Source organism: Salarias fasciatus, chromosome 8, assembly GCF_902148845.1.
Source record: "Salarias fasciatus chromosome 8, fSalaFa1.1, whole genome shotgun sequence".
Lineage (NCBI taxonomy): Eukaryota > Metazoa > Chordata > Actinopteri > Blenniiformes > Blenniidae > Salarias > Salarias fasciatus.
The window spans coordinates 11,460,137-11,483,921 of record NC_043752.1 but is presented as its reverse complement, the minus strand read 5'-3'; the positions used below and the strand labels follow the sequence as shown (position 1 = coordinate 11,483,921).

At 42.6% G+C, this 23,785-nt stretch overlaps 4 protein-coding genes across 5 annotated transcripts; 3 read left to right on the top strand and 1 right to left on the bottom strand.

The window, feature by feature from the left end:
• The first annotated feature begins 1,609 nt into the window (after positions 1–1,609).
• Positions 1,610–5,155, top strand: LOC115393383 (serine protease 27). Its single transcript, XM_030098369.1, has 6 exons — positions 1,610–1,883; positions 2,084–2,187; positions 2,334–2,410; positions 3,387–3,658; positions 4,312–4,472; positions 4,636–5,155. The coding sequence occupies exons 1-6, from the start codon at positions 1,838–1,840 to the stop codon at positions 4,885–4,887; spliced, it is 912 nt and encodes a 303-aa protein (XP_029954229.1). The 5' UTR covers positions 1,610–1,837; the 3' UTR covers positions 4,888–5,155.
• Positions 5,156–5,288: 133 nt separating this feature from the next.
• On the bottom strand, positions 5,289–11,223 carry mapk7 (mitogen-activated protein kinase 7). 2 transcript variants are annotated; one of them, XM_030098207.1, is made up of 7 exons: positions 11,108–11,223; positions 9,642–9,919; positions 9,363–9,528; positions 7,483–9,035; positions 6,289–7,397; positions 6,004–6,134; positions 5,289–5,628 (listed from the first exon to the last, which is right to left on the bottom strand). In XM_030098207.1, exons 2-7 carry the CDS (start codon positions 9,913–9,915, stop codon positions 5,481–5,483), a joined length of 3,381 nt encoding a protein of 1,126 aa, XP_029954067.1. In that variant the 5' UTR covers positions 9,916–9,919; positions 11,108–11,223; the 3' UTR covers positions 5,289–5,480. The 2 variants fall into 2 exon arrangements, with proteins under 2 accessions (XP_029954067.1, XP_029954068.1); XM_030098208.1 differs by lacking the exon at positions 11,108–11,223 and adding an exon at positions 11,005–11,024.
• A 1,450-nt stretch (positions 11,224–12,673) lies between these two features.
• Positions 12,674–14,428, top strand: vkorc1 (vitamin K epoxide reductase complex, subunit 1). Its single transcript, XM_030098247.1, has 3 exons — positions 12,674–12,924; positions 13,661–13,770; positions 14,003–14,428. The coding sequence occupies exons 1-3, from the start codon at positions 12,743–12,745 to the stop codon at positions 14,212–14,214; spliced, it is 504 nt and encodes a 167-aa protein (XP_029954107.1). The 5' UTR covers positions 12,674–12,742; the 3' UTR covers positions 14,215–14,428.
• A 6,521-nt stretch (positions 14,429–20,949) lies between these two features.
• Positions 20,950–23,708, top strand: LOC115393777 (polyserase-2). The gene is made up of 10 exons (XM_030098884.1): positions 20,950–21,152; positions 21,258–21,535; positions 21,632–21,777; positions 21,865–22,086; positions 22,158–22,210; positions 22,330–22,509; positions 22,613–22,881; positions 22,988–23,133; positions 23,212–23,506; positions 23,704–23,708. Exons 1-10 carry the CDS (start codon positions 20,950–20,952, stop codon positions 23,706–23,708), a joined length of 1,797 nt encoding a protein of 598 aa, XP_029954744.1.
• The last annotated feature ends 77 nt before the right edge of the window (positions 23,709–23,785 follow it).

The window sequence follows — 23,785 nt, the reverse complement described above, 5'->3', positions numbered from 1 at the left end:
GTAACCCTTTTGTTTTCTCTTTATTCAGAATCACGTTTGCATCTTATTGTTTTCCGGTTGTTGGAATGTGGGATAACCTATGTGATCCCTATGTGCTGAGCGCAATAATGTTGTGTGTGAGCTTGTGAGTTTGTGCGTGCTTGTGTGCGTGTGTGTGTGTGTGTGTGACGGCGCGTGCTTCACTGCAAAGATTCATGTAGCTCCAGGACATGCATTTTTTTTAGTGCATCTTGTTAGTTCATTCCTGTCACCTCTCTCTCCCTCTCCCTCTCCCTCGCTCTCACCATCCCTTGCTTTTTCAGCGCTGAAGGGGGGATGGGGAAGGGGAGGTGGACGGGGGCTGAGAGGGGAGGCAGTGGCGGTGGAGGCAGTCGCCATGGTTACAATGCCACGACAAATATTCATCAAGTCGTTAAAATAAAAACAAACTGGAGTGCATTATAATTGCCCTTCCTGACTGGATCCAATAATGCGTTCATATATTATGAGTGAGAGGAGCAGAGTGGGAGGCCTCGCGCACAGAAAAAGGCTGTTAGTGATAAAAAGCAAATATCTGCTGACCTGCAGGCGAAACGCACACGACAGGGACGCCGGCTCCCGTTCGCACACTTCTAAGGTCTTTTTGTGCAACTTTATGTACACATTACCTGCTTATGGAATCCCCTTTGAGTACTTTCATGAGTCTCTCCACTCTTTTTTCTTTGTCCCTCCATCTCTCGCTCTTCCTCTACTGTTGTGTAGCCTCAGGCGATACTGTGATGTGTCCTCCCTCTGTCCCTCCCTCCCTCTCCCTCTCTCTCTGTCCCTGTCACCTTCAATTGCTCTGTGAAACTAGACACACTGCCTGGGGCAGGGAGGGAGGGAGGGACGGAGAGAGGGAGGGAGGGAAGGGAGAGAGGAAAAAGAGAGAGGGAGCGAGAGAGAGAGAGAGAGACAGACAGTTTCGTAGACAGACAGAAGGAACAGGCGTTTGGTGTAAAGAGACAAAAATTGATGACCACAGCTTGGATTTGAAGCACAATGAGAATCAATAAACTGTGTCAACTGGAAGTTAACAATCTCTTCCTTATAGCGTGTTGTAAAGAACAGAGACACATATTTGCACAATTTAGGCCAGCATTTGACCCTTGACCTGGTTGTGGGGCTTAGTGAGTGCATCAGGGTGCTTCTTACCTTGTGTGCAGTTTCGTCTCAGAAGAGTACCTGTTAAACAGGCTCGTGCTGTTGATTTGTCCTCCAGCCCACGACAGAAACGCACAAATGCAAACTCAGTGGTGCACTCAGGATCACAAGTAGGACCTCTCTGTTTTACCTACATTTAAATCTTACATGTATTATGCATTTTTAGTAATGTAAGTGAGCTATAAATACCTCACAAGGCAAACACGTGCAATGCAAACTAACTTATCTAAAACGAGCTTTGATAAAGCTTCACATAAAATATTTACTTACGCTTATTTCCCCAGTACAGGGCGCTTTGTAACAAAACTAAGTGCTTCAACCTGATTGGACGGCCCCGGTGGATTTCGGGTCTACCTTTCGGGGGCGGGACTACATTGTGATTGGCTGCAGGTGCGCGCGCACAGGTCGCAGTCAGGTACCTCACTTCTGTCGAAACCCCCGCGGAGTGTCTCTCATCGGCGGCGCGCACTAATAAGTGAATTTAAAGAAAACCCTGGCTCTTTTATCGATGAAATGATATGCTGGAGTTTATTTTGTATCATTGAAGAAGAAAGTGGAGGCACTGCGAAAAGAAATTCCGAGTTTTATTGTCTCGAGGTGCATTTGTGTTTTCGCTCGTAGTTGGAAAACATCGACTTCCGACAGGTTTAACGAAATGTCGACGAAGCTTTGGTTTTTAGTGGTGTTTTGGAGCACAACAGGTGAGCTTCGACTGTTCAGTCCCCTCCCTGCTGCTGCTTTCTTTCCTCTTTGTCGACCTGAATTCTTACATTACCGCTAAACCGGGTTTCTGTGTTCCATAAAGACAGACTCAGGTCGTTACGTGATGTACCGTTTATCCGGGGCGCTCTTAAAAGAAGCAAAACTTGTTTTTTTCATGTCTTTTACGCCTGTGTTTCAGCCTCCTTCGCCCAGGAATGTGGCCGCCCGCCTCTAACGGAGAACAGGATCGTTGGGGGAGTGAGCGCCCAGGAAGGAGCCTGGCCCTGGCAGGTGGATATCCAGGTGGGAGCGACCCTCCACAAACGCCTCCTCTCTTCCCCTGAATGCTCAGGAGAAGCTGTGTCCGGAGAGTGTTGCCAGGCTGCCCTGCTGAGATGGATGTTTGCTGGTGATGCTGAGGTGACTCACTGCTCTTCTCTGGCCTTCAGACGGAGAAGGGTCATGTCTGCGGAGGCTCCATCATCTCGGAGAACTGGGTCCTGTCTGCCGCACACTGTTTCCCCAAGTAAGACCGCTCTCCCCTCACTCACACCAGCAGCCAAACAGTCAGTGGCTCTGCTCTTCATACTCCCTAAACTCAGGCCATAAACACAGAAAAACATGATCTTATAAAATATTTTGTGTAATCAGTAAGTATTTGATTTGTATCGTTTAAACTGAAGGCTTGAAATGGTTTCTTTTTTAAATGTATGAGACATTTTTACGTATGAGGAAATAACTGATCAGTTTGATATAAGTTAACGATTACAGGGGACTGAAATTAGGTTATGGTGTCGAGGTTAGTCACTTCCTGTTGCAGCTTCCTTGTAATAACATTCCCATGGTGTTTTATATGGAATTTACACAGAAAAGCGTTTGGAAGTTAAGGGCAAAATAACAGCTGCTTAGTGTTAAACATGTGACAATGTGATTTGTGATTATTATAAACACTGCATTATGAGATCTGTACTTTCTTTTTCTTCTACAGCAGATGTGACTACCCCAATTATGTTTTCAACAGCATTTCAGAAGGGAAACAGCTTGTTTATTTTGACATGTGTTATTATGCTTCTGACTCCATTGGTGATATGTTTGTTGCTCATGTTGATATTTTAATTGGTGATTTATTGTGCACCCTGAGGTAAAACTGTGCTTTTGCTGTTAAATGAGAGTTCAGAGCAAAATATATATTTTGTTAGATTTTCTTCATTTGATCATTATTTCTAGAAGGAGCTGTTGCTGTGGTGCTTTTGGCTTCTAATCATTTTAACATAGGAATTGAAAGTTTTTAAAAGCATAATAAAAAAAAATAATCTTGCAAAGCAAATTCACTACAGTAATTCATGCACAAAGTTTCTTTAGAATTCTGTCATTTCAGCCACGGCAGTGAGCAACTCTGTTATTCCTGAATCCTTAGTCACCATAAAATGTAAAAGTGTCACATTTCATTCATTATGTGTTAGTCCAGTGGGTTTCATTTGTATTCCTCTGTCCTCTGTCAGTCCCAATGACGTGCGCTCGTACGTCATCTACGCCGGCCGGCACCAGCTGAATGGCTTCAACCCTCACGAGTCGTCGCACTTCGTGAGCCAGGTGGTGGTTCCGTCAGGCTACAACGAGCCACACGGCGGCAAAGACGTGGCGCTGGTGCGGCTGTCCAGCCCGGTGCAGTGGTCAAATCACATCCGTCCCGTGTGCCTGCCCAGCTCCGGCATCCTGTTCTCTGCTGACATGACGTGCTACGTCACCGGATGGGGGGACATCCGGGAGAACGGTAAGGCTTTCTAACGTTCTCAAATCATGTCGGCATGACATATTACACTGAAGAGGGAGAAATTTCACCTGCATTTGTTTTCTTTTTTGTTTTTTTTTAACAAATGTGTTATTTTTGCAATGTAAAATAAGAGTTTTCCATAATTCCGTTTTAATGGTATTAGTTTTTGTGTCTTAGTACTGTTTTTTTTTTTTTTTTTTAAGAATATATGTCTATAAAACAGTGTGGGGTTGTTTTATATTTGTTTCTAATATTCAGCTCTCAAAACAGAGCAGTAATAGCTGGAGTAAAACCAGCAAGTCAGGGGATAAAAGTATATATGAAGTCTCCACAGTCCTCATCTTGTTCCTCACTAAGGACACATTTGAGAAGTTGCAGTGTCAAATGTGTGTATGTCCTGTTACTGGTTTTTAAACTTGTCAACAGTTGTTTTATTCCTTGTGTTTTTAATGTTTATTAATGGGCCTGAACAAGGTGGGTCGTCTTATATTGAGTGCTTTTGTCATCATGCTGCACACAGAGACTTTGGATAAAGGTTGAGGTGTTGTGGATAGATAAAACTTTAAAAACACTTGTTTTCTTTAATTATTATTCTTCTCATGTTTTTATTCTGGTTTGTAACTGGACAGAACTGTTTCTCTATCTGTCTTAAGTCCCACTTCCAGGAGCTGGAACTCTGCAGGAAGTACAGGTGCCAATCATCTCCCAGAGTTTATGTCAGGAGATGTACCGAACAGACCCGTCGGAGCAGGTCGACATCCTGTATGACATGATCTGCGCAGGATACCAGGAGGGCGGCAGAGACGCCTGCCAGGTACTGTTGGATCAGCTGCTTGTTCTGTTGTCTTTACATTCACACACACTAAAAGCTGCGCTGAAACAAACTTGGGAGGGTTTTTTTTTTTTCCGGCAGCCTGTTTCAACATTTTGCTCCCTTGAGGGTGAAAATTGAGCATGTGCTTGTGTCGTCCTCTCAGGGGGATTCTGGGGGGCCCCTGGTCTGCCAGATGGTAAACGGGACCTGGGTCCAGGCTGGGGTGGTGAGTTTTGGGCTGGGCTGTGCTAACCGGAACAAACCGGGCGTCTACGCCAGACTGACCGTCTTCTCGGATTTCATCAAGAGCACAGTGCCGACGATCCGACTGCACGGCCGAGCCCATCAGAACTGGTGCACGAGCACGGCCGTGTTCCTGAGCTTTCTGTCCTTTCTGCTGATGATGAACTCATGAAAACTGGCTTTCTGGACGTACAACATGTCAAACTCTGCGTTAGTGAGCTAAAGTGTAAAGTGTCCTCAACAGTCACTATAGAAATCTGTTAGCTGTATCCATAAAGCACTTGAAGCCATATGAAGTGAAATCTTAATGTTTTAAGGATACCTCTGCGTTATGAGATTTGATCAAAATAGTTTTGATAGATTTTGTATTTTAAATCACGAACAAAGCATACGCTAATGCCTTTTGTATTTCAAATAAATTGTTACATTAATCCTTAAAATCTCTGCTGTTTTGTACTTGTAACATGCTTCATAGCTTTTGGTTCGGATCACAAAGAGATGGAAAAATCACACACACACTCACCCACACACATGCTCACATTAACAACTGCAGGAAATTTTCAAATGGACTGGTGATGACAATTCTCTTTATTATGAAAGCACTGCATGTCATGGTTTAAAAAAAGAGACTGGTGGTAAGTGCCTATTAAAAAAGCTAGCTTTTAAATTAACAGGATAAGGGGATCTTCTCTCGTGGATTGTATTGTCTTAAAAAAAAACATACATGTACACAAATCAGAGCGTCGTCTTACAGGAGAGCGTAGGTCAGGCGTCGGGGGGAATGGTATCCGAGAGAATCATGGGCGAGCCGAGCTGCAGCTCCTGCTGCAATGACTCGAGATCCGCCGGAGTCATGCGGTGAACTTCACTCCAATCAGATAAGAGGGAGGCTGAGAGAGGGGCCGAGTCGAAGCTGCAGGAGGAAAAGCCAGGCAGCATGAAGGAAACTGTCAACACCTAAAATGTTCCAGAGCAATGTGGGGGATGTGTGTCTATGTTGCCAAATGTTGGCCATTTTTGATTTTTTTTTTTTTTTTGTAACTACATCTAAAATGGCTGTTAATGTTTGGTGAAAGTCTGGTAAATACGCTTCAACAGTCTCTGCTTTGAGGAGGTGGTTTAAAGTCACCATCATAGTCTGCTTTTTAAAGGACTGAAATCTGATTTTGCAGGCTGATTTCCAACTAAATCTTGAATTACTAAATGTAACTTTAGTTGTATATTTATCCTCGTCCCCTTTACGTTTGTATTTTTCCTTTTTTAATTCCATTCTTCTATCAGACCTCACCTGTCGCGGTCACAGTGTTGCAGGTCCGTGAGAGACTGGTTGAGGAGGTCATCCAGGTCGAAGCCCACGCCGTAGCCCGCCCCACTGCCCTTTGGGGTGACTGAGAACACGGGAGGTAAAACGTCCTCGACCTGACCAGATGAAAAACATAGAAGACATTGGGTCAGCTGAACTCTGCATCCATCATATCACATTCAGACAAGCAGGGGACTCTGACTTTTTAGTAAAATATACATTAGAAAATAACGGAGTAAGAAAACCAGCATATTAAATTACAATGCACACCTGGGATTTGGAGAGCTGCAGCGTTACAGTATGAATGTCCGGGGCGATGGAGGGCCCCTGCTGTCCAGTATCTGTGAATCCTAAACTGGGATGGGACTGAGAGGGAACGCCCAACGCCCCGCAGAGGGCGTTAGTGGTCTGCGGTCCGACTTTTTCCCCTACAGACGGACAGAGCTTCTCCATTGGGCCGGCCCTTGCAGTTAACGGGTTCGGGTGAGAGTTGAGGTTGTTCTGATCTCTGATCTCCACGTTCCCGTTGGTCTCTCTGGTGTTCAGCGTCTGAGGTTTGGACAAAAAACTCTCCAGAGGAAGCAGCTGTGGCTGAGGCTGGGGATCAGCCTGGATTTGACTCTGAGGCTGGAGGAAGTTGGACGGCGGAGGCTGCGGCGTCCTGTTTGGTTGCGGTTGCTGCGGCGGCCTGGTCTCCAGTTGCTGCCCGCTCCAGTTCCCCATGCAGGTGAAGCCAGGCTGCCCGTTGCTCTCGCTGTGAGGTTTTAGTGTGTTGTTTTTAACGAAGCCACTAGTGACGGTCATTAAATCCAGCCCTCCGCTTACAGCAACGACCATGTCCGCTGGAGGCTTCCTCTGGCTCATGGAGAAAAGCAGTGATGGCTGCTGGGTGCTTGGAGGCGGAAACACGCCCGGCTGGTTCGGCTTAACTTGAGAGAGTAACTGTTCATGAGGATGAGTCTTCCTCGCGTCCTTGTCTGTGTTGTTGTTCAGTGCTCCTTGAGAGTTTTCACCGACGGCCGCACTTCTGTGCGAGTTCACGTTACAGTCCTTGTGCTTTGCTCCGTCGTTAATGGAAGTCTGACATTTCTCACTGCAGCCGCCGATCATTTTCGTCCAGCGTTGCAAAAGGCTTTTATCATTGTCGCTCAGCAGGACCCCTCCCAGTGAGTCTCCTTGTTTTCCTTCTCTCCGCTCCTTTTCCTTCAGTTTCCTCTCCCTCTCTCTGGCCCGTTCCTGCCGCTTTCTTCTTTTCTCCTCTCGTTCTCGTTGACGCTCCTGAGCTGTGACAGGCCGACGTGATTCAGGAACAGAAGAAAGGGAGGACGGGACACCTCCTCCCGCAACAGTGTCAATGCCCAGAGCAGAGACACCTCCGTCTGCAATGAAAACATTTGAATTCAGGTGAAGGCTGTGAAAAGTCTGACTAAGAATTAAACCTGACAGGAAAATCATTTCACTTACCAGCTCTGGCTCGATGTCTGAGAGCCGATTTCAAAAGAGCCGCTTTGAGAGCGGCTTTCGTGTCCTCGGAAATGGCGCCTTCTTTTCTGGGCCCCTCTGCTGTGCACGGCGCGGGCTGAGGATTCTTGGACAGTGACTGTGAAAGGGTCTGAGAAAGCGACTGGGCCTGTGCCGCGGACAGCGAAAGGGAAGGCACGGCGGTGGGCAGAGGTGTCATGACCTGCGCTGGTGTTACAGTGATGGTGGTGGCTGCTTGTGCCATGGACTGGTTCTGGGTATTCTGACCCAGAGAAGCTTGAGTGCTGGCCAGCTGCTCCTGTACCTCGCCGTCTCTCATCGTCTCTGATGAAGTGTCCTGACTAAACACAGGTGTTGTCAGATCTATGGTCTCTGGCTGTCCGCTGTCCGAGTTGGCGCTGGGCATGTCCACGTCGACTGGGCCACTGTCGCTTTTAGTGAGGTGAGGCAAGTTATGAGTCACATGAGGTGGAGCCACTGCTAAAATGGATGCAGGCTTATTATTAAATGTTTGCATCTGGTTTGTAAAGGCATGGCTCCCCTCTGCTGGTGTGTTGTCTTGCTGCTGCTGAGCTTCTGCTTCTCTCATCTGCTGCTGTATCTGTGCTGCTGGAGGGTGCTGTGCCAGCGGGACCAGTGCCGACTTGGTCAGGTTTGCACTTGCAGTCTGAACGCCGCACTGGCTGCCGCTCTGTGCCGCAGTTCCGCCGTTCGCCCTCGCCAAGGGCCTAAACTGCAGCTTCTGACTGCAGCCCTGTTTGTTTCGGTGAAAGTCCTGAATCTCCATTAGAATCGCCTCTTTAATTTGCTCCTTGTTCATCGGAAGCTTGTCAAACTCAAAGTCAAACGCTGGCACACAGATCGGCTCGTCGTCTTGGTCGTGGTATTTGGCAAGGTAGGGGTGCTCCAGTGCTTCAGTCACACTGATCCGCAGCCGAGGGTCAAAGCGCAACATGGCCGCCAGCAGGTCCAAAGCCTCCGGCTCAGCTTGTGGGTACAGTTTTGCCAAAGGCACAGCAGAGCGAGCTGGAAGACTCTGAACATAGGAGCGCACCCGTTCAGCCCTAATCGCACAGATGAGCCCCTCGGGAGGGGTGCCTAACACATTCAAAATCAGCTGGAGCTGGTGCACGTAGTGCTTCCCGGGAAAAAGCTGCTTGCGCCCCAACATTTCAGCAAAGATGCAACCCACAGACCACAAGTCGATGGCTGAGGTGTAGTGATTCAGCGACAGCAGGAGTTCAGGGGCGCGGTACCATCGAGTTGCCACATATTCAGTCATAAAGGAGTGAGACTCCTCGGGGTGCGAGCTGAGACCCCTCGCCATGCCGAAGTCGCCGATTTTCAGCTCACAGTTTTCGTTCACCAGCAGGTTGGAGGGCTTGAGGTCGCGGTGGATGACGTTGGCAGAGTGCACATACTTAAGGCCACGGAGGAGCTGGTACAGGAAGTAGCGTGTGTGCTCGGGGGTTAACGTCTGGGCAGAGTGGATGATCTGGTGCAGGTCACTCTCCATGAGGTCCAGCACCACATACCTACAACACAGGAAGTGGAAATGTGAGGTTCATCACTCACACAACAGAAAATAGAGCTTTGTTTATTTATATGTAAAATGAGGATTTGTGAAGGATGGATAAAGTCATGTCACTACATCAGCCTTCATTTTTTTTTATATTACATGATAAACATACCTAAGAACAGTTTATTGATCTGATGAAAATATAAACACAATCACATTAAAAAAGTTTCCAGATTAAATTTTTTCTAACTGAAATTTCAGATTTAAGTGTAATTTTCTGGCCTAAAGAGGTGCTCGACACATGTCATCAGTCAACAAGGTCCCAGGAAAACAAGGTACATACACAGACTTGAAGGCAGAGTGAGGAAGGTTCGGCTGCAGAATGTCTTTGATGGCGATGATGTTGTCATGCTTGAAGTGCTTGAGAATCTTCAGTTCTCTCAGGGTGCGTTTGGCATTTGTCACCACCTCGAAAGCATTGGAGATCTTCTTTATCGCCACCTGCTGGCCTGTAAAATATAAACACACAACTAGTGTTATAAAGACAAGATCAACCAGTAGTGATTCTCCACTGTAAGTTATGACAGGATTAGTCTTTTTTGATGTTAAAAAAAAATCCTACCATTATCTCTTCTTCTGGCAGAAGAAACAACACCGTAGGCCCCGGTGCCGATGGTTTCTATAATATCATACTCTTCTCCTACGTCGAATTTCACATCTAAAGAATGTGCTTTAAGCAGAGCCAAGTTCTTTGCCGCCATGCTGGTGTCTGTGTTGCTGCCCGCTGCCTCCACCCCATGCTGGTTCTGAGTTTCTGTGCCTTTGTCACTGGCCATTCTTTCTGGAGATGCCACAGGACGCCCATTTTTACACTCTCCACCTTCCTTATTTGACATTGTTCTGCAGAAGGAAAAAAGAAATGGTGAGAAGTATTTCATGGCTTCATCTTACAGGTTTTCAGCTGCATTGTTTTGTGCAACTTAAGTTACGTCAGAGGTGCTGTGTATCTGCACCTTAAGGAACCTGCTCTGTGCTCAGGATGTAAGCTGGACAGGTGTTCACCAGGTGCAGGGATGAAGAAGGGTGGAACAAGCACTCAGTGCTTTAACATCATCTTTATTGATCAGTTTATTTACTTCTTATTTATATTTGTAAGTATTTCATGCAATCAGATTGACTGGAGAGAGCATAGTATTTAATAAGCTTATGCTTCCTCCTACTCTTTTAACAAGCACGTTAAGTTCTTATTGTATTCATTGTTTTGGTTTATTTGTATATATTTTCTCTGTTCCACATACAAATAAAACAGCCAAATAGGATATCAGGGTATCAAAAGAATATGAACAGCAATAATAAGTATTAAAAACAAGAAAATAACTGACAATATTTTACATGCTTGCATTGTGATTGTGGTAGTGATTGGAAATGTACTGAGATATTGCACAGAACAAATGAATAAAGCAGCACTTATTCAGACAAAAGTAAACACGACATTGATCTCCGTGCAACTCCAAAGTCAGTTCACATGTTGTTCAAATGACCAATTTGGCCAAATTAAGGGCAGCCAGTGGCTCGCTGCTGCCCCCAAACGCCAAAAAACCCCAAAAGTGGCAATAAGCATTCCTCATATACGGTATCTTTGAGCTCGCACAGGTGATGAGACTCTATTGTTCCAAAGGAGCGGTCAGGTATGTCAGTTTGGATCCTGGTAGAGGGGAAGGGTGACTGAGACAGAGACCAGGAGTCTTCAACACAATGCCCTCTAACCTCTTCACTGATGGGAGGCCTGCAAGGACCCCAAAACCTGTAGATCGCTGTCTCTAGCCGCGACTCAACAGCTACCGTTCCGTGCGAGTAGCACGAAAATAAGACCCCCGTAAACTATCTGAAAACACACGCTGGTTTCTCTCCAGAAGCAGCGAGCTGCGTGGTGAAAGCAGCAGCTCCAACCACTTGGCGCAGGGGCGTAGGCGACTTCATGTTACCTGGACCGCTGCCTTTCACACACGGAGCTCGTTTACAGCTTTCGCTTTTTGTAATATAAACGAACAAAGCGTTTCCGACAACAAAACGTGCTTTTTTTTTTACCTTGTGAGTGTACCGCCGCATCCGTGAGCTGGTTTTTAATCCCCTAGTAACGCCACTATTTCTTGTTTTGTCTGCCGCTTCCTCGTACAGTTCCGTGTTTGGTTTGACAGACATGTGGCGGTCCAATCAGGGGTCGTGACGTCAAATTTACTACCCAATAGGAGAAAAGAACTAAATGGGGGCGGGATGTAGCTGTAGACAGAGGGGTCTCTGTTTTAGTGTTAATTATTTATTTTTTGGTGGCGACGCCTTTTCCTGAGGTTCAATTAATTTATGAGAGGTCACTTTAGGACAGACTTGACTGAAACTCAACTTTGATACAATAATTGATGTCTTGAAAATGTGTTATTACTGTGGAACTTTAATAATGATAATAATAATAGTAGTTGTAGTAGAAGTAATAATAATAATACAGCAACAACAATAATGATAACATACAAAAGGAAATTGACTTTCAGGTTACTCTGCAATTTGAAATGAATTTAAAAAGAAATAGTTTTATTCATAGTAACTCAGTTTAATGAAGCACCTTTTGATGTGCACCATCTTTCGAATTAACAGTCTTTGTCCTCTGCGCGGTTGCTGGATGCTGGAGCCAATCCCAGTGAACTATGGTAAAGGGAAGTGTACACCTTGGACAGATCACCAGTTCATCACAGGGTAAACAGAGAGACAGATGACTACACACACCCACATTCTCACCTAGGGGTTATTTAGGGTCACTGATTAACCTGACATGCATGTTTTTGGACTGTGGGAGGAAACCGGAGTATCCAGATGAAGTCCACATGGGGAGAACATGCAAACTCCACACAGAAAAGTATCTGAGTCCATGATGTTCCCGCTGTGAAATGTGTGCAGCACGTGTGCACACATTTAGTTATCATATGAAATACACTGGCCCTGCTTTATGAAGGTCACTTACTTACATAAATTCTGACTCTGTGGAAAATTTGCCAATTGCAAAGTTTGTTTTAACATTTCACAGTAATAAATTATAATTAAGAGAATTGGTAGTTGCAGTAAAATCTTAATTTTTTTAAAGGACACTTACTCTTGTTTTTTCAAGAATATTTAGTTGGCTATACTGCAGTGCTCATCCAGGACTCTGCAGCTTGACTCATAAATAATAAAAGCAGAAACTGCATTAGATGAACTGGTGAGCTGTCCAGGCCGTACCTGCATTCGCCCTTAGCTACATGGACCTGCTCCAAAAAAACCACTAAAACTTTACAGTTATGAAACTACAACAGTTCAGGTCAGGTTGCTTTGCTGATTGCTTCATGTTGCACTTCAGATTGTCCTCCACACACACTGGACTTTCCAAAAGATTTGTGTACTTTTTGCATCCTGGCTCTGCTTCATTCTCTCACTGCACAAGAATGCATACACCGAATTTAAACAGAAGTGGCGTGGGTTAAGGTCAAATAGACTGAAGTCCACCCAAAAGTACACAGTAAACACACATCTGGCTCGGTTCAACATCTGGGCACAGCTGTCCAATCCCGTCGTTAGACACCTGGAGCTGACCAATCAGACGCCACAGTGTCACTCCTTCCACGTCCCCAACATTTGGGAGAAGGTTTGGTGAAGTCTGAGAGGAGATCTCGGCTGAATCCTCACGGAAGCGTCCACATGGCTGCGGTTCAGGGTTTGCCCAAATGGGAGAGAAAAGCGCGCATCTTCCTGTGCGCGTTCGGCCTGGCTCTGTCTGTGTACGCGCTTCACGTGGAGCTGTCCCGGGAGAGGGATCCGGACTACAGGGCGATGTGCGACCTGGGGGAGTCTGTGAGCTGCTCCAAGGTTTTCACCTCCAGGTATGATCGGAGACAGAGGCAGCTTCTCTCGATTAAAAGTCAGTGTTTTAGTTTATTACTCTCTCTTCCCGGCATGCACTGGGGTTGTTTGTTGTGTTTGATTGCAGTTGCAGCTCTGCGCCCTCTTCACTGCCACGTGTTGCGAATTCCTCTCGAAATACCACAGATTTTATGATTGTGAGATTGTTCTGGATGTTATATTGTCTACCCATTTTAACCCTCTACTGGAAAAGTGATTTTTTCCCCTCCGTTATTTTTGCTTGTTTTATTGTTTGTTGAAAACTGATTTGATGACTTTCACAGAATCAATTAAAAACTATGGTGTCAAATATTCGACCCAGGGAATAAAGCTGGCCTCCTCCAGCAGGATGACATGAAGTGTAAGGACAGAAAAAAAAGATTTAACTTCCAATTTGTAATAGAATAACAGCTGTAAACTAAAATAAACCAACATTTTATGTGTTTATGAAAACTTCTCTTTCTAGCAGTACAGTGGGTGGATTCACATGGGGACTCTTAATTCCTCTTTAATTGGTGGGAAAATAGAAGCAAAATCCCTTCAATATTTTCTTTGTATGTTTTTTTTTTTTACACATTCTGTTGTTATTCCACAGAGTAAATATGATTCTGTTGTAGTTCTGGCCCACAGGCCTTATGTTGACACACCCATATGAATGCCTGTTTTATTCTTCTTATTCTTGCTGTTTCTTCTTCTTCTTCTTCTTCTTTTTGGCAGATGGGGACGCGGCTTTGGCTTGCTCCAGTTCATCGTGGACAAAGATAGCCCAATGAACCAGCCCAACAGTGTGCTCGGCATCCTGTTTTACACTCTGCAGATGGGCCTGGGTGAGTCTGCGTACTACAGTGCAGAGAGTGCAAAAATACCCTTTACAATCCAGCGTGCCAGTGGCTGGGCATGCATTTCAGCTATTTTAATATTTGCCTTTGTTGTATCACAATGAGTGTACGCTCTTATAACTGTATTTCATAAGCAATTCTCAAATATGCATTATTTTCTGGAGAATTTCATGGTTGTTATTTGTAAATCGTCCACATTTTTTTTCTTTATTTCTTGCAGGACTGTCTCTTTCCAGTAAAGCAGCACAGTTTCTGGTGTTTTCCTCCTGGGTGTCTGTAGCCGGTTCGCTCTATCTGGCCTCTATACTCGCCTTTGTTCTGGGGGATTTCTGCATGGTCTGCGTGTCAACATACGTCGTCAACTTCGCATTGCTTTACACCAATTTGAGACGAAGGAGCGCAGTTGAAGGGAAGAAGGAAAAGTCTGGATAGAAAGTGTTACTTGTGAAATTCAACACCTTCTTTTTTTTTTTGTTTTTTTCCCTGCTGCCTTGACGCCACACTGGATCTGGAACTCAAATACATTCCAACAGTATTTTGTCCTTGTTTAGCATTTTTTCATTCAGTATTTTTCACAGGACTGGATGTTCATCCCAGATCTAAATGATGATCGTCAAAATAGAATCTTGATTAAACAAATCATTGTTTTTAATGTCTTTGTGTGTTTCTGATGCCGATTGCGCATCACGGATGTGATTGAGTCCTGACCTTTGAACTCATCAGAAGAGGAATAACAGGCATGGTTTGTAGGAACCTGCTCTGCTCTGTGATGAAGCAGTGGGCTCCATCGCTCACAGTTCCTCCGTCTTACCAGCAGATGGAAGTAACTCTACGATATTTCATCTCAGAGCAAAGCAGCTGTTTAAGACAATGGCATGCTGGATGAATCATAATTTACACAGGAAGGAAAACAATCCTGGTGTAAAGTGGAGGATTTGTGGACACATGATGCTAGCTTTGTCAAAGTGTTCAGTGAGCCTTGAGTATTTAGCACGCCCACAGTGTCAATGCTTGCTGAAAGTCAATGTTTTTCAGAACATTTAGCTCCTAGAGCATTTACATCATGTTACATTGGCAGCTGAAATTATCACATTGTGATTCTTCAGTCTACTGAATAGGTTTATACCCTGTCTTTAAAATGGAGTTTAACATCAAATAATTTCACTGACGCATTTATATGTTTAATTTGCTTATTGTGTACTTATTTAAAATCACTGAACTCATAATTCATCACAAAACCAGTGATCCTTTAACTTTTAATTATAATTAATTCCCACGGACAATAGTCAGTTTTTTTTGTTTTGTAAAATCACAATCATTTGTTTTTCAGTCAACCTTTCTGTGCATTTTGCATGTGTGTGACGGGGTTTTTCCTACGACCACAGAAGGGGACAAACATGCCACTGTGGTCAGTTTGCCTGTACTGTTTGTAGTGATGGACCGGCGTCCTGTCCAGACTTTGTCCTGCCTTCACCCGAAGTGAAATCAGCTGGACTATGACATGTATAAAGCTTTGTTAGAAAATGAAACGATTGCTGGAAGAAGTGAGTCAAACATTTGCTCGATACACCTACCGAACAACAGCACACACACTTGCAAACACTTCACTCCACAGTCTTCCTCTATATGAACGGGTGAATGTGATCATGTGAGGCACAGCGTGGCTGCTGCATTGGTCAAATTACACATTGCACTAAGTAAGTGTGTTTTCATTGAAGGACATATTGATTTGTGGTGTAGGAAACTAACTTGATCCCCTTGTTGATATTAGCTTCTCACCACCGTCTCACAACAAAGTCACACACAGTTGTGTTTCAGTCAGATGACATGGCATTGGTTTACTAGGGTTTCTTTTCCAAAATATTTCCCATAACTCAGGCGGATAGCTCATTTGGTCCTTCATATAAAGCAGAACCTCACCTTGAAATTTAATGAGTTTACACTGTAGGAAGTTGTTGCATGTCATAAAAAAGGGTGGCGTTTCTCCAGTATGTAAACAGATGAGTTCTGATCGTGTGAGTCACACACGTGAGGATATAAACAATAAAAAAAAAAAAAAATGTAGGTCTACTTTAATTAAAAGAAAAAAGTTTTGTCATTGACCGAAAAACTAAATTCATCTTTTATTGAAGAATATTTGAAAATAAGCATGCAAGACATTCTTCTTCTGGAAGTATTGTGAGATGGTTCTTCCTTTCTTTCTTCTCTGTCACTCATTACTTGGTTATAATTTCAAACCTTTATCACTCATTGTGCGTGATTCCGGTCACACGGTGAACTTGCTCATGGTAAGTTTCCCAGATCACTTCCAAACAGTCACTCATTTGTAATGATTAATCCTTCAGATCACGCTGACAAAACAGACTCTGTTTCCTTCACTTCTGACAAACACAGGACAGAAACAGAGGAAGAGGTTGAGAGGACAGTTTTATTGTGTTTTGCTTTGTTTCTGCCTCATTGAGGTGAAAGCTGCTTTTCAGTTCAATGGTGAGACTTGCAGACCATCATTTCATTTTCATGGGAAAAACATAATAACACCTCTGAAATTACTTTATATTCTGTTTCAATATCACTATAGTCAGTGTCGGTGACCTGGGTACAACTACACCTTCACGCTCATTGTCATAACAACCAACAAAATCTATGGTTTACGTTGAAATTATATTTGAATACAAGTAATCCATGTTGTTTGTAGATATCAGGCAAATGTACAGCTGACAATTATTAACATCAATATAACATGATTTAATGATAATAAATGTCAAAAGAAAAAAAAACATTCAACATTGCAGTTTATTTTCAGGGTGTATTTTCTATTTTTCTCATGTTTTGCTCTATTCATTGTACTGTTGTGGTATTTACTGCAAAAAGCACCTTCCAGCCAAGATGCATCCTTCACATGAAAAAAAAAACAAGTGATCATAATGTAAAAAAAAAATCAATTTGCTCCACAGTTTTTCATTGTCATTTGTGTAACAAAGGCCACTGAGTGAGGCTGTAACCCGATTCAACTAATCTTTCACACAGCATAACATGGGGAAAAAAAAAGAAAAAAAAAAACATTAACTAAGCAAACAGTGCTGTTCCAATGCTGTGAAATTTTGTATGTACAATGTGAAAAGAGCTGGAAAAAAATGAATATTTGGACATCTCCAGGAAAAGTGATGGATGAGGGGTAAAGGTTGCATGCTAGATATTTATGTTTGCCAAACAATGAGGGCCTCAGAAACAATCACTTTTAGTTATTCATTGACATAGATGAAAGCATAATTGATAAAATTCAAGATATGAACTGAAAACTCTTGAGACATAAAACAGGAGGGTTCTGCAAAAACCCAATGAAAATCTATTCAGAAGAAAATCAGAAAACAATTTTATAATTTGGATTTCATTTTTTCTTTTCCATGTCTCTTGTTTTCAGTGACCCACATAAAACACACTTTTCACTTCCCACAAATGAAAGACTCATAGTGGCACAGCTGTGTATGAAATTACGAACTGATTTAGTGTCACCTTTGATCAGATAAACGGAGAAGGAACCAGGAAATTTTTTCCAGTATCTGAGCGATGGGGGAGGAAGGGAGGGGCAGATTTCAAAGCAACTGAGAATTACAACCGAGCACATAAAGGGTGAAACACAGGTGTTGTGCAGAAGCAAAATGGCACTGATGAAATGGATGCACATTCTGATTGTGATCAACATTCTGCTTCCAGGTGAGTCTCTTTATAGAGTAGCTTTATGCAAACTTTGGGGGGGGGGAAAAACATTGTAATGGATTTCAAATGTGTTGGAAAGTAAATTTAAAAAGTTTTGCCAATAACCATGGTTCTTCTTCTTCACTTCACTATGATTTCTGCTATTTCTTAACAATGAGAATAGTAAATAACATTTTGAGATGTGGGGAACTTTTTTTTTTTTTAAATTGACCTTTTTTCAGGAAAAACTAATAGATACAGAAAAGTTATACAATTCACAGATTTTTTTTTTTTTACCTGACTTACAGAACATACAGAAAAGGTTTGATTACAGTTAAATTAAAGTTCAATAACCTTAAGATGTAGCAACTGTGCAATGTTCAGAATGGTGGTAAATAAAAAAAGAAAGAAAAACATCTTCAAAATCCAAAAAAAGAAGAAGAAAAAGACAGAGGTTTGAGGGGTTGGGGAGCATCGATCCCGGGGGTAAAGTTTGTATCAAGCTGAGATGGGGTAACTTTGAAGAGAGAAAGAAAAAAAGATTGTCTCTTTTATATAAAAAAAACCCCAAAATCAGTCAATAACACGTGAGAACATTCTCTTTTTTTATTGTATTTAAACATTAAAAACTAAATCATTCGAACTACACTGTAAACCCGAATATTCAAAATAATTAAATAGATTAAGTAGAGTATACTCAAAGTTTAAGAAAAAGTTGTTCTGACTTAATTATATTAAGTTTGTATAACATTATCTTGCTTTTGAGTGTCTCTAACTGATAACCTTAGAGTTAATTGAACTATACTTATATATAAGCACGCATAACTCAAAAACATCGCTTACGGTCAACTTAAAAAAAGTAATTTAATTACATGGTATAAAATCATGTTATTTATATTGTTTCAAATACAGATAATTAAAGAAAAAACATTGTCTTTGTCATATAAGTAATTTAACACTCCAAATCAATTACGAAAAAGTGTCATATGCATAGATGATAGTGAAAAAGAAAGAGCATTAATTTTATTATTTTTTTTTATTTTCATTATCCAATCAGTTACTGTTTTATAGGCTGTGATTACAATTGATTTCTATGATCAATTACTTATGTGTTGAAGGCAATCCAGAATTTTTTATTCCGTGCACTGACTACCACGACAGAGGGTAAAAAAAACAAACCAAAACAAAAAAAACTGCTGCTGAACTGAACTGCTGCTCTGCTGCCTTACTCAGGAATAGATGCTAAAAGCACACACCTTTTCTTTAACTGTAATGAAAGATTCTAATTTTGTCATTATTTAATCTTTATTATTGTTTCTGATGATTGAAGTGGCCAGACAAATTTAGAAGGCTGAACAAGGAATTTGGAATGTTGAGTTAGTTAAAGTTGTTACTTAAGGGGGGGGGTTCTCTCTGGGTACTCCAACTTCCTCCTCACAATCCAAAAACAGGCATGTCAGGTTAACTGGTCACCCTAAATTGCTCCGAGGCGTGAGTGTCTGTAAATGTCAGCTGGTGATGCTGCCTTCGCCTGCAGCACCTGGGATCGGCTCTAGCCGCCTGCAACCCCAAAAGGGAAGAAGTGGCAGAAATGACTTAAACTCCATTTTTGGAGAGGCATGTTTTTTAGGAAACAAACGCAGTGTATTTGATGTGATCGTGATCAATGTACTTAAAACATTGATAACACAAACAAATAAATTTTGAGTTAGAGGAACATGTAATGATTTGGTTTTGTACTTATTTTTCTGAGTTCTGTGAATTTAATCTAGTTTTTTGAGAACTTAAAACTTGAAGTCAAAATAACTGACAAGAATTGAGTTACCTTAACGCAAAAAATGTAAGTCCTACTAACTGCAAGTCTTTGAGTTGAGCTGAATGTTTTGTTTGAGTTAACTGTTATCAAACAGTACAAGTACAAGTCAATAACCCTTTTAAGTTAAGAGAAATTTTGACTTTTAAGTAAATCCAACTCAAAAAAATTGAGGGAATCATTTGCCTCAATTTTTTTGAGTTCTGGAAACTGATTCGGGTTTACAGTGTAAGATGGCTAAAAACATTGCAATTATGAGCAAATGCAGACATCTACTTGACCAAAAAGCTCTCCAAATCTTGTACTGCTCACTTGTCCTTCCTTATATCACATACTGTATAGAGGTTTGGGGAAATACCTACAGAAGCCACTTGGAGATTTTATTCAGACTTCAAAAAAAAGCTATCAGGATCATCCACAATGTGGGCTTCAAGGACCACACAAACTCATTGTCTCTAAGATCGAGCCTTCTAAAGCTTGAAGATTTAGTAAATTTGAAATAATTGTTAATACTTTACAAGGCAAGAAACAAATTACTTCCCTGTAACATAAATTGTCTGTTTGCTAATAGAGAGGGCAATATATAATATTATATATATATATATATATATATATATATATATATATATATATATATATATATATATATATATATATAAACATATATATTACTATTGCAACAACACATCATCAGTAGGGTAAAACTAACCTGTCTCACGACAGTCTAATCCCAGCTCACGTTCCCTATGAGTGGGTGAACAATCCAACGCTTGGTGAATTCTGCTTCACAATGATAGGAAGAGCTGACATCGAAGGATCAAAAGCGACGTCGCTATGAACGCTTGGGCGCCACAAGCCAGTTATATATATATATATATATATATATATATGTGTGTGTGTGTGTGTGTGTGTGTGTGTGTGTGTGTGTGTGTATATATATGTATATATATGCATATAATATACCTTCAGGCAAATACTTAATTTAAATATTCAATGTGTTCGTACGACCCACAAAAGCCAATGTATTACCCGGAGAGGCGTAAATCTATGGAACAGCCGAGATGGTAACCTAAAAAGTGCCATAACTATACATCAATCTAAAGAACTGTATAAGCATAGTGTTTTTGATAAATATGCCAGAGGAACATAATACTGGAATGTGAATATTGCACAATATAACACACACATGCTCATAAACAGGCACATGCATGTGTTACTGTGTATGGGCCTGGGTATGGATGATAAAAACATATACAAATACAATAACACTGCCATGTGACCCTCAGTGATAAAACTGTGAAATATGGGAAGGGGTAGGCACTGATAAGCTTTTGCTGCAGCCCACTCCTTTTCGGCTCTCATTGAAAGGTTTTGCATATTCTTGTTGAGATGTTTGTAATGTGATATGCCCAAATAAATGGAACTAAACTAAACTAAACGAAATGACATTCATGTTGCCTGTTTTGCAGAATCAGATGCTCAGCTTGATGGTAAGTTTTGATTCACATTTTCAGATTTTAAATCTTGACTTTAAGACATATGACTTCAAAGAGACTTCAAAAATATTTCATGAGGAGACACTGAAAACTTACACATCAGGATCAAGTTTATACTGATGAAACTACTTCATGTATTCGTGAAAATATTGGTTTTCATGGATGGTCTTCGGAAGCTTGAACAGCTTGAGATATTTTTCAGTGTGTGGAATCGCTCCTATGAACACCAGGATAGTTGGAGGTGAGGATGCTCAACCTGGAAGTTGGCCTTGGCAGGTTAGTCTTCAGACATTTGGCAGCCATGTATGTGGCGGTTCCCTGATCAACAAAGAGTGGGTGTTGTCTGCTGCTCACTGCTTCTTAAGGTGAGAAACATTTATTTTCAGAACCGGACTGAGGCAGGTGGCTTGAAACTACGTGACAAGGTTAATTTCTGAAAGTTCAATATTACAATTTTCTTTAATTTGTAGTACAAATACGTCCAGATGGATGATTTCTCTCGGCCGTGAAAATTTGGAAGGAAACAACCCAAATGCAGTGACCACAAGTGTTTCCAGAATCATTTTGCATCCAGACTATGACAGGAGAAGCAGTGACAACGACATTGCTCTGCTCAGACTGTCCTCACCAGTCACATTCACAGATTACATCAGACCAGTGTGTCTGGCAGCAAGTGAAAGTGTGTTCAACAATGGCACCGACAGCTGGGTCACCGGCTGGGGTGCATTCGAAGAGGGAGGTGAGTCGAGTTGGTTATCTTTCTGCGATGTTTCGATATTGGTGCTTGAGTGTTCCCTACTCTGGAGGGGTTTGTGTAAGTCCTGTCTTTGATGGTCTTCTTCAGTGTTCGTTACATTTCCTGGAACTCTTCAAGAAGTGGAGGTGCCTGTTTTGGGAAACAGACAGTGTAACTGTCTGAATGGAGTTGGCACAATCACTGACAACATGATCTGTGCTGGTGTTCTGGCAGGAGGCAAAGACTCATGTCAGGTAAAATGTTGTATAAATCTTGCCCTCTACTGGTCAACAGAGAAAAGATCTTTCATTCTCTCTTGCGTGTCATCTCTGCCTCTCCAGGGAGACTCAGGAGGTCCAATGGTGAGCAAGCAGGACTCGACCTGGGTCCAGTCTGGAATTGTTAGTTTTGGACATGGCTGTGCTCGGCCCAATCAGCCAGGAGTCTACTCCAGAGTGTCCCGTTACCAGCAGTGGATCAACTCCCACATCCAATCAGATTTGCCAGGCTTTGTTCAGTTCAACTCCACAGGGCCAGATGTTGACAGTAACTACACCTGTCCTGTAGTGCCACCTACCTCACCAGCTCCAACTCCTGTTAACATGACAACAACGACCGAGTCACCCACAACTAGACCTTCAACATCAACTCCAAGTACGCCTCCACCCACTGTATCAAGTGCAGAATGTAAGTATAATGATGGCAGAACATGTTGTCTGAATGTCATCAAAGAGTCAGTCATGCCAGAGATCGGCCTGGATGTTGACTCAATGATAGGAAAATACATAATCTCGTTGATCTTCATTGTACTCCTGTGTTTCAGCGTGTGGAATCGCTCCTATGAACACCAGGATAGTTGGAGGTGAGGACGCTCCACCTGGAAGTTGGCCTTGGCAGGTCAGTCTGCAGATATTTGGCAGCCATGTATGTGGTGGTTCCCTCATCAACAGAGAGTGGGTGATGTCTGCTGCTCACTGCTTCTCCAGGTAAGTGCCTACAACATTTGTTTGCAGACACTGTCAAAGTTATTTTTTACTGTCCATTTTTCATTATTTGTAAACTAAACTATCTTGTCACTTTTCTTTTCAGTCAAAGTACATCCATATGGATGATTTCTCTCGGCCGTGAAAATTTGGAAGGAAACAACCCAAATGAGGTTTCCAGAAGTGTTTCCAGAATAATTTTGCATCCAGACTATGACAGGAGAAGCAGTGACAACGACATTGCTCTGCTCAGACTCTCCTCACCAGTCACATTCACAGATTACATCAGACCAGTGTGTCTGGCAGCAAGTGAAAGTGTGTTCAACAATGGCACCGACAGCTGGGTCACCGGCTGGGGTGCAGTCAAAGAGGGAGGTGAGTCGAGTTGGTTATCTTTCTGAGGTTTTCTTGATATTAGTTCTTGTGTGTTCCCTATTCTGGAGGGGTTTGTGTGAGCCCTCTCTTTGATGGTCTTCTTCAGTGTTCTTGCCATTTCCTGGAACTCTTCAAGAAGTGGAGGTGCCTGTTTTGGGAAACAGGCAGTGTAACTGTCTGAATGGAGTTGGCACAATCACTGACAACATGATCTGTGCTGGTGTTCTGGCAGGAGGCAAAGACTCATGTCAGGTAAAATGCTGAATACAACATGCAATCTGCTGGTCAACAGAAAAAAGAGCATCATCCTGAGTTTTGTCCATCATTTAGGGAGATTCTGGAGGTCCAATGGTGAGCAAGCAGGGCTCGACCTGGGTCCAGTCTGGAATTGTCAGTTTTGGATTTGGCTGTGCTCGGCCCAATCTGCCAGGAGTCTACTCCAGAGTGTCCCGTTTCCAGCAGTGGATCAACTCCCACATCCAATCTGATAAGCCAGGCTTTGTTCAGTTCAACTCCACAGGGCCAGATGACGACAGTTACTACACCTGTCCTGGCCTGCCACCTCCTGTTACCATGACAACACCTACCAAGTCACCTACTAGTAGACCTTCAGCATTGACTCCAAGTACACCTCCACCCACTGTATCAAGTGCAGAATGTAAGTATAATGATGGCAGAACATGTTGTATGAATCTCATCAAAGAGTCAATCATGCCAGCGATTGAGCTGGATGTACACTGAATGATAGGAAAATATATACTATCATTGATCTTCTTCGTAATCCTGTGTTTCAGCATGTGGAATTGCTCCTATGAACACCAGGATAGTTGGAGGTGAGGACGCTCCACCTGGAAGTTGGCCTTGGCAGGTCAGTCTGCAGAGATTTGGCAGCCATGTATGTGGT

Bases quoted from the DNA above. Each gene is read 5' to 3' on its own strand.
- LOC115393383 (XM_030098369.1), top strand. From the start codon at position 1,838: ATGTCGACGAAGCTTTGGTTTTTAGTGGTGTTTTGGAGCACAACAG. The intron at 2,411-3,386 runs GTAAGACCGCTC...GTCCTCTGTCAG, and splicing joins GCCGCACACTGTTTCCCCAA to TCCCAATGACGTGCGCTCGT. The intron at 4,473-4,635 runs GTACTGTTGGAT...TCGTCCTCTCAG, and splicing joins GCGGCAGAGACGCCTGCCAG to GGGGATTCTGGGGGGCCCCT.
- mapk7 (XM_030098207.1), bottom strand. From the start codon at position 9,915: ATGTCAAATAAGGAAGGTGGAGAGTGTAAAAATGGGCGTCCTGTGGCA. The intron at 9,529-9,641 runs GTAGGATTTTTT...TATATTTTACAG, and splicing joins TGCCAGAAGAAGAGATAATG to GCCAGCAGGTGGCGATAAAG. The intron at 9,036-9,362 runs GTATGTACCTTG...CCTGTGTTGTAG, and splicing joins CACTCTGCCTTCAAGTCTGT to GTATGTGGTGCTGGACCTCA.
- vkorc1 (XM_030098247.1), top strand. From the start codon at position 12,743: ATGGCTGCGGTTCAGGGTTTGCCCAAATGGGAGAGAAAAGCGCGCATC. The intron at 12,925-13,660 runs GTATGATCGGAG...TCTTTTTGGCAG, and splicing joins TCCAAGGTTTTCACCTCCAG to ATGGGGACGCGGCTTTGGCT. The intron at 13,771-14,002 runs GTGAGTCTGCGT...TATTTCTTGCAG, and splicing joins CACTCTGCAGATGGGCCTGG to GACTGTCTCTTTCCAGTAAA.
- LOC115393777 (XM_030098884.1), top strand. From the start codon at position 20,950: ATGGTCTTCGGAAGCTTGAACAGCTTGAGATATTTTTCAGTGTGTGGA. The intron at 22,510-22,612 runs GTAAGTGCCTAC...TTTTCTTTTCAG, and splicing joins GCTGCTCACTGCTTCTCCAG to TCAAAGTACATCCATATGGA. The intron at 22,882-22,987 runs GTGAGTCGAGTT...GGTCTTCTTCAG, and splicing joins GGGTGCAGTCAAAGAGGGAG to TGTTCTTGCCATTTCCTGGA.